This window comes from Falco rusticolus, chromosome 6, assembly GCF_015220075.1.
Source record: "Falco rusticolus isolate bFalRus1 chromosome 6, bFalRus1.pri, whole genome shotgun sequence".
NCBI lineage: Eukaryota > Metazoa > Chordata > Aves > Falconiformes > Falconidae > Falco > Falco rusticolus.
Window position 1 is genome coordinate 50250438 of NC_051192.1, and position 18585 is coordinate 50269022.

Sequence of the window (18585 nt, forward strand, 5' to 3'; positions counted from 1 at the left end):
CTGATTTGTACATTCTTAAATTATGGACCAAATGTGTCTTCAGAAACTGTCACATTACAGCTAGGAAGGTCCCAATGAGTTCATGGAGAAATGCTAAATCTGCATAAGGATTGAGCTGTTAGGAAAGACTGTTCAACAGTTTTCTGTTCTGAGAAACGTATCTTCTGTATGAAAAGCAAAGAAGAAGTAAAGTAATTTCCTGGAGAACCAGACTGGCCTGAAGATTTTTATACAGCTTCTCACTGTGGATACTCTGTTCCAGAATTTATTTGTTTGGGGTTTTTTTAACTCTTTTTATAGCAATTAATCTGAATCTATGACTGGCATTCCTGCATTGCGATAGTCTACAAATAGAAGACAAAAAGAAAAGTGCTACTTAAAATCTAAATATAAGAAAATAAATATATCTATCAAAACAGATCAGGAATTACAAAAAGTGAAAAAGTGAATTATAAACATGTTCTTTTCCTCAGGCGGACTGTTGAAGATGCATGGCTAGAATGACCCAGAAAGGTCTACATTAGAGAACAGTGTTCAGAATACCAAATATGATAGTGACGGTCTCCCTAGTAATAAAGACAGGAAGGAAAGAAAACTATTTGCAAAAGGTAAACAGTATTAGCTCAATGCAGCTGCTCTAGCAAATGTCTCATAATCTACTTTTATCAGATGCAAACAAAAGGAACAAGCTGTCTCCATGTAATAATCTTAAAGCAGAGTGACAGTACCCTTCAGTCGTGCAAGGTACCATTTCTTCAAGACAGGGACAGTTCCACTCTCTTCCTGATTGTTGATTTTTCTTTGTTCTAGTCAGATCTTAGACTCATTCCGGTCTAGATTGTTTCATCACTTTAGAGTCAGTTACTCTTCCTGGTATCTAAAAGGTCTTTATGCCTATTACAGACCAAACTGACAAGAAAAGCATCTTTAAGACAAAGTGAAAAGCATCAGCCCTCTCTCTAGACTATTTTCAATTATTTGGTATGCTCCTGCTTCTTTAGATATACACACTACTTTGCTAGTTATACAGTACAAGAATTATGAGATGCATAAGATGGGTAAGAAAATTCATATTGAACTGAAGACAATAATGATATATAATGTTGAAATGAGAGATACCATAATAGATGACAGTTATTAATGAAAGTTCTTAAGAAGTGGTTTTAGGGCTAACCTTATTTAATGTTTTCATTAGTGACCTTGAAAAAAAAATAAGGATTGTATAATGAAATTTATAGTTGACATAATGTTTGGAGTTGTTATTAAAACAGATGAAGATCATGGTGTCACACAGATGAAAGTGGAAGCCCTTGAGAACTGGTGTAATAGAAATGGAATTAAATATAACAGTACAAGCTACAAGATAATGCACTTAAAACTAATGACAAGAAATTCTGTTATTAACATAGAACTCATCAACTGGAAAAGATAGTTGCTGTGGCAGTTAATCACAGGATAACTATGAGATGTCAGTGTGATATGGCGATGAGAAACTAAATGTAATGCCAGGAGATCTACCAGACAGACTGTATCGCATGAAAAAGAATAATACTCATTGTATTAGTGATCACTTATAATGTGGATTTAGTAATCCTGAATAGATTTCTTTTTCATCAGCTTTTCCAGTCACAGCTTGAAAGTACAGAAAATTTTAGGATTTCCAACATTGACTTTGGGCAGGAGTTCTGTAAATCCACTACTTGCTGAATGAGTACATCACTACTTTTGTTTATTCCAAACTTGTCACTGACTACATTTTTTTGATGCCCTGTACTTTCTACTGAGGGAGACAGAGGAGAATCTGTCTGTATTCTTTCTTTCCATGAAGTCATGATTTTATAGATCTTTATTTTATTCCTCTTACCCATCCTTTTCCTGGTTTATTCTTGTGAAAGCCATTCAATACCCTCAGTCATTATCCTCCTCTGAACCTTTTCTAATTCTACCATGGGGTTTTTTTGAGGTGGCAGATCAGAGTAGGCATACTATTTAAGATGTGGTTTCTAACAATTGAATGAAGTAAGGACAATTCACAACAGAACGGATTTGATAATAAAGATCCTTTTAGTCCTTCTAGTTTCTTTGTTCCTGAGTAAAGGGTAGAAAGAAGTCAAAAGAACACAAGCATAATTTCTAGAAAATTTGTAAAGGTGTAGTAGAAAAAGATTAGTTGAGAAGAAGAAAATGTTTGGTTTCAGATAAGATGCACTCTGGGATTACATTAGCTACTTCTAATGATGATAGTCTGCAAGAAGTAATTAAAAAATAATTAAGATTGTATCTCATGTAATCAAGACAACATGTTCTTTATCAATAATTTAAGTTAATATTTAGTAGAACAGCGACTCCTAGTATTACACAGAAAATAATGTTTTAGAGGATATGTGGAAGTCCTGTGTGTGAAAAATATACTGAAAAAACATAGATGCTTTTCTGCTGGCCTCATAGTGACTCATAGACTTGCCTGAAATGCAAAAAAAAAAAATTAAAGTCAAGTGAAAGTATACTAGTGGCACAGAACAAATTTTTCCTCTCCGGAACAAGAAGTGTAGATTTATTTACATTGGTTATAAATGCTTTTCTTGGAGTATTACTTTCAACTGCTACAGATGTGTTTACTAAGCAAAGTTACAGCTGTGCATCTCAAATCTATTTTTGCTAGACATGGTCTATCAGTGGCAGCAATATGCAAAAATGGGTCACAGTTTAGTAGCCCTAGTTTAAGCAATTTGTAGTAATGTATAGTGTAGGCATATCATAGTGGTCTCCTCTGTCTCAGCCAGTGGAAAATCATGTCAAAATACTTTGGAGAAAAAAAGTGCCAAGTTAGATTTAGAGCTGTAGTTAGCACAGTTAGATTACAGAATAAAATAAATGAAACAAAGGATGCTAAATGTTTGCATTCTGTTCACTGGAAAGCTGCATGTCTGTACTGCTAGAAACCAATGTAAGGGTCACTGAAGACAGAAAGACAAATAGAACAGTACAAAATACTGGGTATGATTTATGATCCTTGAAGCTCTCACCTTTTTTTGAAAATGATACTTTCTATGTTAGAAAAGGTAGCAAGTCATAAAGGCATTTTTGACAAAGGAGATACACAGTGAAATTCTATTATTTTAGTGCTAATTGTTAGTTGCTGTTACTACTATGTTTGGCTGACAAAAAAGTTCCAGTGTGAGCATTTTGGAATTGGACTGTCATTCAGGCGCTCAGGCTACACAATATGCTAACCAGCAATAACAGAGAAGGAGCTAAGTGGAGCTAAGTCAAATTTCTTCACAGGCGGAGAGGAGAGGTCTGAGAGAAGACCTTCCTTCATTTCTTCTAGTGCTTCAGCTGTCAATGCTGGAAGGCTGGAACTCATATGAAAGCCATATCCACAGCATTTGAGGAAGGGGGATGGTGAAGGAGATCAGGGAATGGCCAGGGAAAGACAGTGGAGGGTGAGGACAGTTATATTAGATGGAAATCATGTCAGGTGACTTCTAGAAAGAAGCAAACAGAAAAAGAAGAAATGCTTAATTTTCCAACTACTTCTACTACATAATGTCAGTATATTCTTTGTGGTTTACTCTTGCTTAAAAATGCTGTGATAACGGGGAAAGCTACTTTGAAATATAAACAGTTTTTATGGGACAACGTGAAAGTGGTAAAAAAAAGAAAAGCAGTTAACAAAACCTGTTGATCATTGCCAAAGCATACTTTCAAAGAAGTGAAGTATAACATGTAAAGAAGAAAGCAAACTATAATTTGGGGGATCAATGTTATTCTCCTTTCATATCTGTTTCTATTTTAGCCATATATATTACTCTTTTTCTAAAAAACATATTACCACTGAACTATGGGTTTTCTTGTTTGGTTTGTTTTTGTTTTTTTAAGGTCAGAGGGCCCCCACTTGCAGGAGCATTTAAGGAAAGACCAACAAAGCCCACAGCATTTCGCAAGTTTTATGAGCGAGGAGAGCTCCCAATTGCCCTTGAGCATGATACTAAAGGAAACAAAATTGCCTGGAAGGTAAGTCATGGCACAGCTGAGACAGCCAGCTGAGCTTATTGAAGTGACATCTCTCATTGTCAAACAAATTTAGCTTGTAAGTAAATAACCTGAAATAATTTCTTAGCAAATGGAAGATGGTGGGGAAGCCATTAGAGATAGACCCCTGAGTCAGCTGTCTACCTTGGCTAACAATTAAATTATATGCTGCAAAAAGGAAGATGACAGAGTTGTGTTGCCTTAGAGAATTTTCTCCTGCCCAATTCATCTCTATTTTTATGAGGACCTGGCAATGCAGCCTGTTTCAGGCAGTCCATCAAATGATGGAAGTGGCTGGATACAGTGAGCAGCAGCCATTTATCTCCCCCAGATTTCACCTTCCTGCAGGACACTTCCAAATAGAAGCTTTAATTACCTAAATGGATAGGTCAAGATTGCCTGCTCCCTGAAAATGCAGAGCAGAATACAAACGAAGGCAGATTCTCATTCCACAGCTGCACTCTCAGTCTACAGCATATGTCAGACAGTGTAATCGCTGTCATACGTGCCTCTGTTACAGGCTGACCTCCACTGCTGAAACCATTACAGCTCCGACATTTCTCTGACAAAAGGTTAATTGGCTTCAAAATAAATGTATTGCCTAATGACTCCATTCTAATGCGGCTGTGTTTCTCTCTAAAGGGCTGGGTGATATTATTTGTAAAACTTGCCAATCTTCTAAGTAACTGCTGCAGACTTTTAAATTTAATTTGAGAAATGAATGCTGATCTTTAACCTGCTCCTACTATTTAATTATTTTGGTTATCGTGAATTACTTTTTTTTTTTTTCTGTTGTTTATTGGACTAGAATAAGATCTTGCTGGAAGCAGTGATAGTTACAGAAAATGAACATGATACGCATGAGAAAAATATGTCAGATTTGTGGAATGTTTTAAATTGTTCGTGTCAAGAACATGATACCAATTTTAAATGTATAGTTATGTTAATTCAACACAAAGAAGAGGGATTTTGCAGTCTTATAGCTGATTTTACTCCTAATGAAGCCAACAGGATTAGACCTATAGTGTGGTAAGTGGTGCTACATAATTTGTTAGTAACTAGATTTTAAGATAGCTTTTTTTGCTTATTGAAGAGAGATTTGTGCTACTATTTTGTTGCCCATGGCAGTGCTGAATCAGCACAAGGAACAAATAATAGTTCTTGCAGCAAAGGAAATGTCTACCTAACAATATTTACCCATGATCAGAATTAGATTCCAGTGCAACTGGTCTTTGGGCAACCCTAGAAAAACCCTTTCTGAACCAAATCTCACAGGCTTCCAGCATAAGTCTAATCCTTCATCACAAGGTAAGATCCAAAAGTGATTTGCAAGCAACTGCAGAGCATCTGCAGAATTTTGTTTTTATCTTGAGGCATTATAACTTCTGATTTCTCAAAATCACACTGAGACCTACAGAGAATTTACCTCATTTTAATTGCTATTTGATACATATATTTTCATCGTAAGGTCTAGCATTCCACTAGATGATGCTAGTGACTGCTTAGTTGACTTAGGACACTAGGAAATAAAATGAAACTGCATCAGGGGAAGTTCACATGAGACATTAGGAAAAGGTTCTTCACTGAGATGATGGTCGGTCACTGGAATAGGTTCCCCAGGGAAGTAGTCACAGCATCAAGCCTGTGAGAGTTCAAGGAGTGTCTGGATGACACTCTTGATTGAATCATATGATTTAATTTTAGATAGTCCTTTCAGGAGCAGGGAGTGGGACTCGATGATCTTTATGGGTCCTTTCCAACCTGAAATATTCTATGATTCTATGATCTTGCTAACTTGCTATCTACAAACCTTCCAACCACAGCTGAATGTCTAGAGTGTTTGTTCCCTTTATCTGAAAGTGTGAATTGTTTGAAAACATACTACCTGAAGACAGTCACAATAGCAGTCTCTTGTCAAAGATCCAGCACGTATTTTTTCTTTCACACAGCTTGCAGCCTTACAGACCTAATGTCTCCCTAGTGTCCACCTACCACAGTAAAACATTAGTGTGTAGCTTGTGCAAGGTAGGACTGAGGTGTCATGCAACAGCATTTGCTACTGCTGTTAATCATTTCATTTGAAATAAATTATCCGTACTTCATCATGCAAAAAGGCAGCATAGTAGTGGACTATTCTCTTCTTACATTAGCGCATGGCAGGGCCCAACCTTATTTCCTTTATTCCATGCCACTTGATTTAGTCACAAATCAGTCCAGACGGAGTTCTGTAGAAAGCACTCAACAAAACATTACTGACATAGTAGAGTTACTTGAGGCTATTGTTTAATTTGGCATGCAACCATCATTGATTATTGTGCAGTTTAAGTAGATGAAGCAGGTAAATAGGGGTTTTCTAGTTCAACCTTTACATTAGATAGCTTCTAAAGTCTTAGAGGCTGCCCACTGCTGCAAAAGAGTGAGAATGTAGTTCATCATTAGCTAATATTTAAAGGTGCAGGTACAGTAAGGTCTGTATTTTTCACTTGTTTTAAGGACATGTGAACAGTCAAATCTCCAGCATACATCTAATGGGTAATTTTCTTAAGTTCTTCATATTTATTTGTAAATCTGATTAAGTAATGTTTTTTAAAAAAAGATGTATTTTACTCAATTCTGCTTAAATTCATGAAAATAAAATATTTAAATAATGAAATGTGTCTAGGCAAAATGTTCTATAAAATCTTGGCTGAACTATATTTATTTGCATGAATCAAGATTCTAGTGGAAGGATAAAAAGAAGAAATAAATTATAACAGTGATATTTTAATCCTGCTAAAATTGCACAATATCAGTGTTTTATTGTGAGAGGGTTATTTTTTTCTGTTTAGATGTAATGTATATCATGGTTCATTTCACTCTTGTTAGTTTGTCTACCAAGTGATGCATGAGAGAAAATGCAGGGGGGGTCTCAGAAACATGATTTGTTGTGACAAAGGAAAATACTACAGAATTTTGTTCTGTCCTGCAAAATATACAGTTGGGTTTTGTTTGTTTGCTTGCTTTTTATAATTACTGAAACAAAACAAAATAACCGTAATTGTCAGATGTTAAATATTTAAATATTTTTTGACAACTTTGAACTGTATTGTTATTCTGTGGACAGAATACAGTCATTTTCAGCTAGAACAGAAGAATCTGAAATTTTTTAATGTCCATGAATTGTGTTAATATGTACCAAAAACCCTATATACTAATAACCCTTGAGTTTGTAACAGTTCTGCATCCCTAATTTTAAGCCCATGATTAATTTCCTGTAAGGGCTGGCTACGTATAACTGTGCTTGTAGACCTAGATAAGATATAAATTTAAAGTTCAGGAACTATTCAGAACTATTTCTGAATAACTGTATGTGTTGAATCTTTAATTCTGAAATAATAGTACTTTTTTGTTGAAGTTTAGCTTAAATATTTCCAAAACACGCTAAATTTAGAAAGAGGCATTGTTACTTCAGATTAATCCTAAACATAGACAAGATTAGACTGTGCAGATAAACCATGGTGTTTACCTTAGTGCCTTTTATTAAAAAATGGCCCAAAGCAAATTAGATCTCACTACAAAATCATTATAGCAAGATATGTCTTCTGTGTGAATTCTCAGACTTAGTCTTTACGTTTAGAATGGTGTCTTTCTGAATACGTCTGTAATATTGGCATTCTGGTTGGTAAGTTTTACTATTATATCAAATTCAAATCAACCTGTTTCAACCTAATGGAAGAAAACATATCAACAGGTAAAATATGTTTACAACATCTAAATCATTATATACAAGAATAGGAAATTGAACTTGGTTTTAAAGAATACTATCCGGGGGCTGGGGGGGGGGGAAGAATTTGAAAAGCTCTGATAATAGCAAACCATTACCTAGTGTTATAGGCTATAGTCATGTTTATTTATAAAAGAAGACATGACTGTCTTGGTGTTCCTAATCTTTCTTTTCAAAATGAGAACAATTGTCCTTTTGCCATTTTCAAAAGGTGAACATAGAGAATGACTTGTTAATTATGTCTGCGAAAAGAAATCCACCATCTTTGTAACTCATTACACAAATATCTGTTTTTGACTATAAACAAAATGAAAGTATCCATACAAAATTAATTGAAGAATTTTCATCCCTATTCAGGGGATCTACTAGCAGTCAGTGAATTCTTTGTTAAATAGCATACCCTCAACATAATTTTTAAATATCTTATTTAAATCCTTTGTTTTCATGCTCCCTCAGTTCCTTTATTAAATAGAAATGTATAGATATTAGTGCTTTAAAATTGCTTCAAATTTATATAATACTTATATTTCTTGATAAAGTGATAGCTTAACATATCTAGAAATAAAAAAACTTCTGTGGTTTAATTTTTCAGCAAAAGGATCTTTCCAAATCCGAGGCATTTGTTTTTGTCCACTAACAAAGAATGAATAATAATGGTATGGTCTGCGAATGTGTTTCTGATGTGTATCAAATGTAAAAGTTTGGAACATAAATTGTTGTTAATGTAGAGTTAGATAATGGCAGAAAGTGATCTTTCTAGAAAAAGAATGTGTTGAAATATTTATAAGCCATTTGACTGCTTATGTGGGATCCTACAGTTCTCTTTTCACCTATGTATATCACAATTTTATTTCAAAATGTAGCAATATATTCTTTTGCACACTTTCATACCAAGCTATGAATAATAAAAGCTCAGAGTTCAGGTCTGAAAAGGACTTCCATTTTAAAATATATGTTACTGAATTAAAAAAGGTCAGAATGCAATTAAACCTTTGATTAAGAAAGTTGATAAAACCGAGGAAGTATTTCTGAATTATTAAGAATATGTTTGAAATGCAATCTCTCTGTAGTGTACAAAAAGTCATCGGAATGTTTGGAAAATTATTTTTTTAGAGAGTGGGGTTAATTATGGAAGTTAATATACAGGGAAGAAAAAAGCTTCCATTCTTCAAAAGAATTTTAGCAATTTCAGAGAAATGAAAACCAAATTAAAAAATGCAAACTTCTCAAGCAAAATGTCAAAAACCAACATGATTTCCATCTTTTGGGTTTATGTTTTTTTCCAGAATAGCTATGTTCGCTAAGGATGTGACTTCTTCCATTTTAATTTATCTTCATCCTCTTTCCCACATAGCTTTTTTTTTTTTTTTTTTAGGATCTAGTATAAGCTATGGCAGCAAAATTACTTCTTGGTGATATAAACTAGAAGCAATAGTAAAAGAAAGTGTTCTGCCCCGAACATCATGAATTGTGCATACACTTTTCCCTTGTGCAGACTATTAAAGGTTGATTTTGGTAATAGAGACTACAAAATTTGAACATGCCACAGAAATGCAATTTTTATTAGCATCGCTTATTCTTCATTTGGTTTTATCAGCATGCTGTATATTAGTTTATATAAAATTCTGAGCTGCTATGATTAATCTGGTACCTATACCCAGCACCAAGAAAAATCTTTCTTGTTTTTTGGTTTGGTTTGGGGTTTTTTTGGTTTTGCGTTGGGCTTTGTTTTGAGGTTTTCTCCATAAAATAGCTGCAGTTTAAATTTTGTTTTCTTTTCCTGGAAGTGCAACCCTTTTTGCTTGTTTGAGGGATAAGTTTTAAGCAAGAGAAAATATTTTAAGGCAACATGTCTACAGTTGCAGAGCTTTCAAGTAATGTCAGGTTTTTTCATTTTTGTGACATTATCTTGCCTTTAAACTGCATGAATGAACATTGTATGTTATTCCCTGTGTAGTATTAAGCAAACTTAGGTAACACTTCCCAAAGTTCATACCCCAAAACAAATTTTAAATAGTTTGAGGGAGCTCATTTACCCTACAGAACGACCCCATTATTATACTAATGTTTTGCAATTTATAAAGGTGAAATTAATTCTAGAAGTTGAGGGGGTTTAATAACTTATTACCATCAGAAGGGGAAGGTCCACCTTCACTTCTTCTGCTCTCTTTTTCTAAGGCGTACTTGGCACTGTCGTCGATGCTTATCAGAGCCCTCTATGAGTAAATTTAACTAACTTAGGGAAAAAAGATGGATGTGTTTTTTCTCGATTAGCAACAAGTTCACAGTCCTGGGAACCTGGATTACAAAAGGGTCCATGAGTGCTACAGCTGGGTGTTTGTGAAGGAGAGAGAAACAGTAGTGAAGTACAGTGAAGAATGGGAGAGAGATGAAGGATCTCAAACCTTTTTTCTATCAACAGCAATGAACTGCTAGATTGGTTTAGCTGATCATGGAATTGCAGCTTCAGGTATCTGAAAGCAAAAAGAACAAACTGCCTGTGAAAAATAATACCTTTCTTTTGGATTTATTTTCAGATATACAGATTTCTTTCCTGCTTTCATTCTTTGCTAAACTATGTTTAATATCTTTTTAATAAAAGGTGTTGAGAGGACACTGTCTTCTTAAAGAAAACTTGTAAATCTGCCGCAAGTGTTGTCATGCAAAATGAAAGCTTTTTGCAAGTTTATATATAAAGAGGAGTGGCCATGCACTGTGTTTGGACACAGTGGATACAGCACAGAGTGGTGTTAGTTTCTATTTTATTTAATGTCTTCATTAATGTTTTAAAAAATAGTTCAGAGTTTTCTTTTGCAATAGACTTTTGTTTATCTTCCCCAGAGGGGTCCTTTCTTTTAATCATTTCAGTGATCCTTTTAAAGCCTGTCTCTGGTACAGTTGTGCTGGTATAACAGAATATTGCATTGTGGATTCAAGAGAAGGCAACTGAAAGTGAGAATTTCTTAAACCAGAAACAATACATAATAATTTGGAGAGACTAGAAATATGAGTTGAAATGAAATAGAATCTGGGAGAAAGAAATTTTAAATGCTGCCTCTGGGAAAAACAAAACCAAATAAAACCAAAAAAATATTAACAGATCTAGTGTAAAGGAATTGTTTGGAAAAGACTAATGTTATTTTTTAAAGGACAGTAATACTCTCAGTTTTCTGTGGACACAGTAATACAGCAAACTTAAGGTGTGGTGTGGTAGCAAGAAAGAATTATTCAGTTTTAAACTAAAAATGTAGCAATAGCTGTTGCATCATCTTAAAATTATTAGTAATCTCTATACTATGGCTTACTGAAGCAAGCAGAAATACTGTTTATACACAGTTGTGTATAGACAAATGCTATTCATAACTTTGTGACTGTGATGCTAGTGCCCAACTAACGACTATCGTAACTGTCTTCACAGATGCGCATGTGACTTTTATTGCTAAAAATTGCAGTCATAAGTCTTTTAAATGCATAATACTAAAAAATAGCCACATCTTAATGACTATGACCTGATTTTCATTTAAATGTGTCGTGGTTTGACCTTAGCTGCACGCCAGGTGCCCACCAAAGCCGCCGCCTCAATTCAACAGGGGAAAGGAAATATAACGGAAGTCTTGGGGTCAAGATAAGGAACAGGGAGATCGGTCAGCAATTACCGTCACAGGCAAAAAAGACTTGACTTGAGGAAATGAGTTTAGTTTATTACCAATCATATCAGAGTAGGATAATGAGAACTAAAATCAAAACTCAAAAACGCCTTCCCCCCACCCCTCCCTTTCTGGGCTCAGCTTCACTTCTGATGTCTCAACCTCCTTCTCTAAAGCAGCGCAGGGGTCAGGGAATGGGGGTTACAGTCAGTTTATTGCATGTTGTCTCAGCTGCTCCTTCCTCCTCACACTTTCCCCTACTCCAGCCTGGGGGCTGTCCCATGGGAGGCAGTTCTCCATGAACCTCTCCAATGTGAGTCCTTCCGATGGGCTACAGTTCTTCACACACTGCACCTGTGGGTCCCTCCCATGGGATGCAGCCCCTCAGGCACAGACTGCCCCAGCGTGGGTCCCCACGGGGTCACAGCCTGGCCAGCAGCCCTGCCCCGGCCTGGGCTCACCCCTCCGTGGGGCCACAGGCCCTGCCAGGAGCTGGCTCCAGCGCGGGCTGCCCACGGGGTCACAGCCTCCTGCGGGCATCCCCCTGCTCCGGCGTGGGGTCCCCAGGGGCTGCGGGGGGGATCTGCTCCACCGTGGGCTCCTGGGGCTGAGGGGACAGCCTGCCTCAGCCTGGGCTTCACCGCGGGCTGGGGGGGAACCCCTGCTCCGGGCCTGGAGCCCCTCCTGCCGCTCCGGGCCTGGCCTGGGGGCTGCAGGGCTGCTGCTCTCACACAGGCCCACTCCTCTCCCCAGCAGCAATTGCTGTTGCTCATAATTTTCCGCCCCCTTCTTAAATCCGTTATCCCACAGGCACCACCACCGTGGCTGATGGGCTCGGCCTGGTCCAGCAGTGGGTCCATCCTGGAGCCGGCTGGCATGGGCTCCATCGGACATGGGGCAGCTTCTGGCGGCTTCTCACAGAAGCCACCCGTGCCCCCCGCTACCAACACCTTGCCACGCTAACCCCAATACAAACTGAAAACTTTTTTAAATCTCTTAAGAAATAATGTACTACACTTATACCTATTCTGTGACCTGAAATCATACAAAAGAGCTACAGCATAAATGCAGTATCAACAAAATTCCTATTGACTGCATTAGAATGGGATCCTTATTGCCATAGATAAATATTATTTGCTATCTTGTTCCTTTTTCTCACTATGATATTACAAATTTTCCTACTGAACCTACTGAAGGTTTTTAGTCCTTGATAAAGCTCACAGGAATCCATTTCTGATCAGCTATAAATTATAATGTCCTGAGTTATTGAAGTTACAGAAGTTATGATCATCCTTTTGATAACAGCAGACTTAAATCTCTCTCCTACATCTAAGAAGTGTTTATATCTAATTAAATTTATATTTTTAATGTGTTATTTTTATATTTATTTTCAGTAGATATGTAGTTGTTTTCTTCAAGTCACTACTTATATTGACTCTAGCTTTTTACCTGAGTTAGCCAAGATTAACCATCTTTTGTTTCTAGACTAAATAGGGTACCAAGCTGATGTCCTTCAATTAAGGCAACATTTTTAAAGTTGAGTAACTAAGTGCTTCTAGTTTCCATTCCATGATACATATAGCCACAGAAAGTGTTGGAATAACAGGTTCCTCAAGTAACTAAGTAACATTAATTACAAATAAATTTAGTCTGTTCAAATCTTGCTTTTCAAAAGCACTATACTAGAATTATTTTTCAATTGAAAAACATTTGTTAATGATAATGCATCAATTAATTTCATACTTAAAACTGTCATTAAAAATTAGACAGCCAATGGCTCTGTAATATGCATTTTTCTGTTGGCTCACTAGTTCTTAATACTAATCTACGAAATCAGTCATTACTTTACACTTTTCTTTTTCATGTCTAAAAAGGAGATGGCTGCAGATCTTAGAAGAAATGTATGATGTTAGAGATTAAAAAAGAATCTTATTGAAATGCAGTTTCAAAACACTGTAGCAAAATACTGGGTTTATGAAAGCCCATAAAATTCAAAGTATTTCAATATTTAACAACATTCTCATTGGTTTGCTTTACTTGTATATTTAAACTAATATTTCTGGTGAAACACTGAATTATGTCATATTATGTATTAGAGGTTACTCAATGCAATCTCCTCTTACAACTTTTGGCTCACAAAAATGTAATCCTTTTTAGAGTTAGGATTTTTACAGTCCTCTATTCTTTTACATTTTTTTCATTTATAATTCAAGAATTCAATGAAATATCTGTTTTCTCCATGCTCAGATAAAGTACCATATTAATTAAAAATATGACATGTATGTTTGCTTAACAGCTGCATAATATGTTTCCCTTAAAAACTAAAACATGTTTTCCTGGAAGCAACTAAGATCTCCTCGCTCTTAACATCCGTGCTGAATCTGGAACTAGTGTTCAGCTGGATGCAGGCCTTGCAAGGAGTAGTGTCAGTGTACCTGGTTCCTATAGTACAGAGCTCCCATGTTTCAGTTAATTCCTCTGTGGCTAATTAATAGTTGCAACTTATCTCAGGATTCTAGAAAACAGTAATATCGTGGCAGTTAATTTACTGTTCCTTTTTCCCTGCATACACAATTAAAGCCATTTCTTTATTTGATGTAAATTGCCATCTCTTGAAAGTGTATGGAATGAAAACCAGCCATGTATCAGAAATAACTTTAATTTAAATTTGCTAAATGACCTCTGAAAGCTAGATGAAAGATTTTCTGCTGAATGGGCTGGTGCTTCCTGCCTGTATAATTTATGTGAGAAATTAGTGCGAATGGTTCACTTTTATGGAGCAGTGCTGCTTGTAGCAAGCCTGCAGAAACAATTTTCCCCCAAGCCTCCATCTGTTCTTCAAACCAGGGCATATGCCATCTCATCGAGCTTGAAAGTCAACTGATTTATAACTCCTGAAAAGTGCATAGATTGAAAATAAAGGTCGACTGCTGCTGTGTGAGAATGATTTGCTACCCACTTGGATAAAGACAATTCACGTTACTATGGACCCTAGAGGACACAAGTGATGTTGTAGGCTTCACAAACTGGTAGACTGACATATAGGACAAAACCAAATTGCTCCTCCTCCTTCGTTAAAACAGCTACCTCTTTTCTTAAAGATGGAAACCTTTTAGAAGGTAAGTAGGTAATGCAGCTAAAACATCTTGTTATATAAATATATAAAGAATAAGCTTTGCCTAGCTACCCAGGTTGCCATCTAGAAGTGCCAGGACTTGTTCCACTTTAATCTTTAAGCTGCAAGCAGAAACATCTGTCTCTAAAAGTGCTTCTTGTTTGTCAGAAAGTTTTGTTCAGTGCCACAAACACAGAGTTGATGAATTTTCTGTATCTACTCTGAAGGTGATTTCTGAGCCTTATCCCAATTAATGGATGGCTTGTTCTCTGTCCATTAGTTGTCAGCCTTCCTCCTTTTACCCAAATACTGCAGAGTTCTCTGGCAACTGACAAAACAAATGGAATTGACAACATAAAAATCGATGTGTGTTTGATGTTTTCATTTCTGGTAGTCCTACTGTAACCGTTCTACTTTAAGGCTCAGAGATTGAATAATTTCTTCAACTACTTTGTATCATCAAGTCTGAATTTGTAATTTTTCATAATTTCAGGTTAAAAATGGCATATAGTTAAGTACATTTTTAATTTAGGAAAGGTAATGCAGAAATTATGCAAACAGAGTCTTTTAATGTGAAAATCTGGGGGCAGATTTTGCCTTGAAAAACACAGAGTTGTAGTATAAAAAGTACATGTGAAGGAAGAATGATCCTCTACATGTATGAGCTTATTGCTTGATCTGTAAGAAGAAAATGGCTTTGTAGCTTTCCACAATCATCTGATGTTGTGTGGCCATGGTTATCCTGCCCTAACTCATATAGACAAGTATACTTTCTGTACATCATATAACTCTAAGAAAAGAAACACAGTACAGATAACTAGATCACTTTTTTGATTATTTCTGTTGTATAAATGGAATCTCAAACACTTAAGTCCGTACCCAGCATATGTACTGGGTATTCTTATGTTGTATATGCTATTGACTGACTAAAGGTGATGAAAATGTAAAGCTAATGAACTGTGACAATTAAATACAAGTTCTAAACATCTTATTTCACTGTGTTGAAGAGATGTGTTAAACAGTTATAATATGGCTTTATAAAATCATAAATTGTGTAAAGGAGAATGTGAGATGTTTAAGAAAACTTCACACAGTGTCTAGCACAAATTAATTGAGAAAAGGTCACGGTTGCTGAAAACATGTTCTAAAAACAGTCAACAAATGTCTCTAGAAATGTATTACAGTGGATGTCTGTTCTTGTCAGTTTTCTGGTAAACACTATATATTTTGTTACCCTTTCATTGTTTCATTCTTGTTGTCCACTATATGTTAAGCATGTGCATGGGGCAAATTTATCTTCTTCAGTTTGATTTCACTTCCTATACTGCTTCCAAAGCATAAATTAATTCATCATCATTTCAGTGTAATTTTCTCATCACTAGCCTCTATGAACCTTTCACATCAAATTCATGTTCACATCTACTATGCTGCAGAGTTCTGATCTGGGCTCTCATTGCTCTCATTCCTCACATTGTTATTCTGCTAATTAATAGTATTTTTTTGCTTAATACCTGGCTTTATTGTCCTTCTACTTTCTTCCCTGTTGGTTCTTTCATCTGTATCTCTTCTTCCTTATCTGTGAAGTTTGTCTTCATAAGAAGTTATTTGTGAGGACAGCTCAGCAGAAACTGGTTTAAATAAGGAATGTTTTTTACATGTTATATTATGGTATAAATGCATCCTTGAATAGAAATCATTCGTATTAAAGTTCATGAAAACTTCCTAAAACAACAAGACCTAAATTTTAACCTTTTTATTTCCCCCTCAATTTTCTATTCCTTTGAACCTTGTTGACAACTTGGTTCAATAAAATAGCTATCAGTGTTGCATGAAAGAGCTCTGTTCCTGCAGAGATTTGAGCATGTACTTAATGCCTTGTGATCAAACCCACTGAAGCAATACTTTTGTTTTGTAGCAGTGGTGTTAATGAGTTGTATCTACCTCTAAAATGAAAAAAAAAGATATTTACATTTGTTTGTTTTCATAGTGTTATAACTTTCTTCATAAGTGCTTGTTTCAAATTAATGTTGTGGCACCTTTAAGACATTAATGGCAAAGACCTTTATAAATTCAATTCATTTAAATGTGTCTGATAAAAGCTCTGTTGAGGTGGTTGAATTGTGCTTTTTTATGAAAAATTTGAAGACTGAGTCTATATTTATGCTTCAAATGACAGTATAGATTTTTGACAGTAGTAGTAGTAGCATGTGGTAGGTTGTCAGGGCTAAAATAAATTAGCTTAAATATTTAAATGAGTTAGTTCCCCTTGGCTGTCAGCTTTTGCACATTAATGTTCAGGAAACAGGCAATTGTAGGGAATTATAAATACTGCAGGTTTTGTACTTAAGTGACAGAATCTGTGGGTTGCTAGTTTTATCTCATGTGACTTCCTTCAATATCACACCAAAAAATGTGTCTTGCTTTGGTTTTAAAGGAATAGCAGCTAAATAGTCTTTGTATAATAAAACACTCCAAGTGCTGTAGGACCTGGTAAAGTCTGTATTTGTAATATCAGAGTTAAAAACCCATCAAAACCTAACTTGCACATTATATGTAAAAAGAATTAATTTAAATCTTATGTTTTGGAACTTATTTTCTATATTTTAAAATTAATATTATGTTCATATGTGCAGGTAAATCCATGCCTTATTTAAAGAAGTATTACAAAAAAAGTAAACAAATAATACCTCTGAAGATCACAAATAATGATCTTTAAAGATACATGAATATTCAGATGAAAGTTTCCTCAGGCTAGAAGGAGGCTCAAAAAGGGTGTTGCTTCCAGTATAATCTAAACTTCAGTCTAAATACGTATCTCTTTAGGAACATGAGTTGTATTGTAGTGAATCTCCTCCTGTAATGAAGACTCAGTGCACTGAAGTACGTTCTGCTCTGAAAAAGTAACACAATCAATGGTGGTGTGTTCTGTTCTTATCCAAAGAAATTCTACTAGGGTCAGAAGCCAGTTGGTTATACACTTAAGAAATCATAAATACCTGTATAAGCCTGTACAGTAAGTGATGTTCCCACTCTGTGCTTCTTATCTTGTCCTTTCAGACTCCTAAAAAGGCCAGTTCAGATGGGAGACCCCTGCTTTGCCTTGCCATTTAATTACAGCACTGGAACCTTGCTGCTTTTTTTTATTCCTACGGTGGCAGAATGGGGGCCCTGTATTAAGCCCATGTCTGAGGCAGAAACATTCCTTTTAACAAAGCCGGAGATGGATTGTCGATTTCACACTTTAACTCAGATGTATAGCAGTTGCCTATGAGTTGTCACTTACCTTATGCTTCCACAATGTGAAAGACAACATGCATTATTAGCTGATCTTAATATGAATTTTTTGCTTAATATACTCACCAATCAGTTCATATGTTTACTAAAAAAGCCAAACCAAACCAACAACAACAACAAACCAATAAACCCCAACACACATATTAGCCAGGTGAAAACTGCAGTCATTTTTATGGCTGTGCCAAAGTCTGATCTTCTGTTCTTGTGCAGCAGTTTGGGTGGAAACATAAGCAGTTTGTATATGTATCAACATATGTATATGTATCAACATAAAAGTTGATACAAAAGGGCATAGTATAGATAAGTTTGAGAATTTGTGTGTCACAGTTATTAAGACTACTAGTAAAGTAGTAGCAAACTTCTGTCTTTTTTATTTTTTAGATTAATTTTAATTAATTTATTTATAATATTTATATATCTTTAAATAATAAATAAATTGATATTAATTTATTTATTAAAATAAAATTTTTAATTTAATTTTAAATTAAAATTCTGTCACACAGTTCTCAGATGTTGATTCATCCTGAGCTCAAGTAATAGTTCGTAATTTTGTGATTTATCTGGAAATTTCTAGTTTAAGCTAAAGATGATGAAAATTACATTTCATTTTTTTTTGTTGTAGAATTAAGCCTTTATTTTATTTCTTCATTCTGCTGTACTATTTTTCCTTTCTTAAATGTTTTGATGCTTTTCTGAAGTGATGGGGAAAATAGCTGCTTAAAACTCTTCAG

The 18585-nt window shown here is 35.5% G+C and overlaps 1 protein-coding gene across 3 annotated transcripts in view; it reads left to right on the top strand.

Moving 5' to 3' along the window:
- Positions 1-18585, top strand: part of PACRG (parkin coregulated) — a 250778-nt gene that overhangs the window by 61862 nt on the left and 170331 nt on the right. For all 3 annotated transcript variants that reach the window (XM_037392583.1, XM_037392582.1, XM_037392585.1), the window contains exon 3: positions 3883-4017. In XM_037392583.1, coding sequence (XP_037248480.1) covers positions 3883-4017 — 135 coding nt within the window. The remainder of the gene's footprint in view (positions 1-3882; positions 4018-18585) is intronic.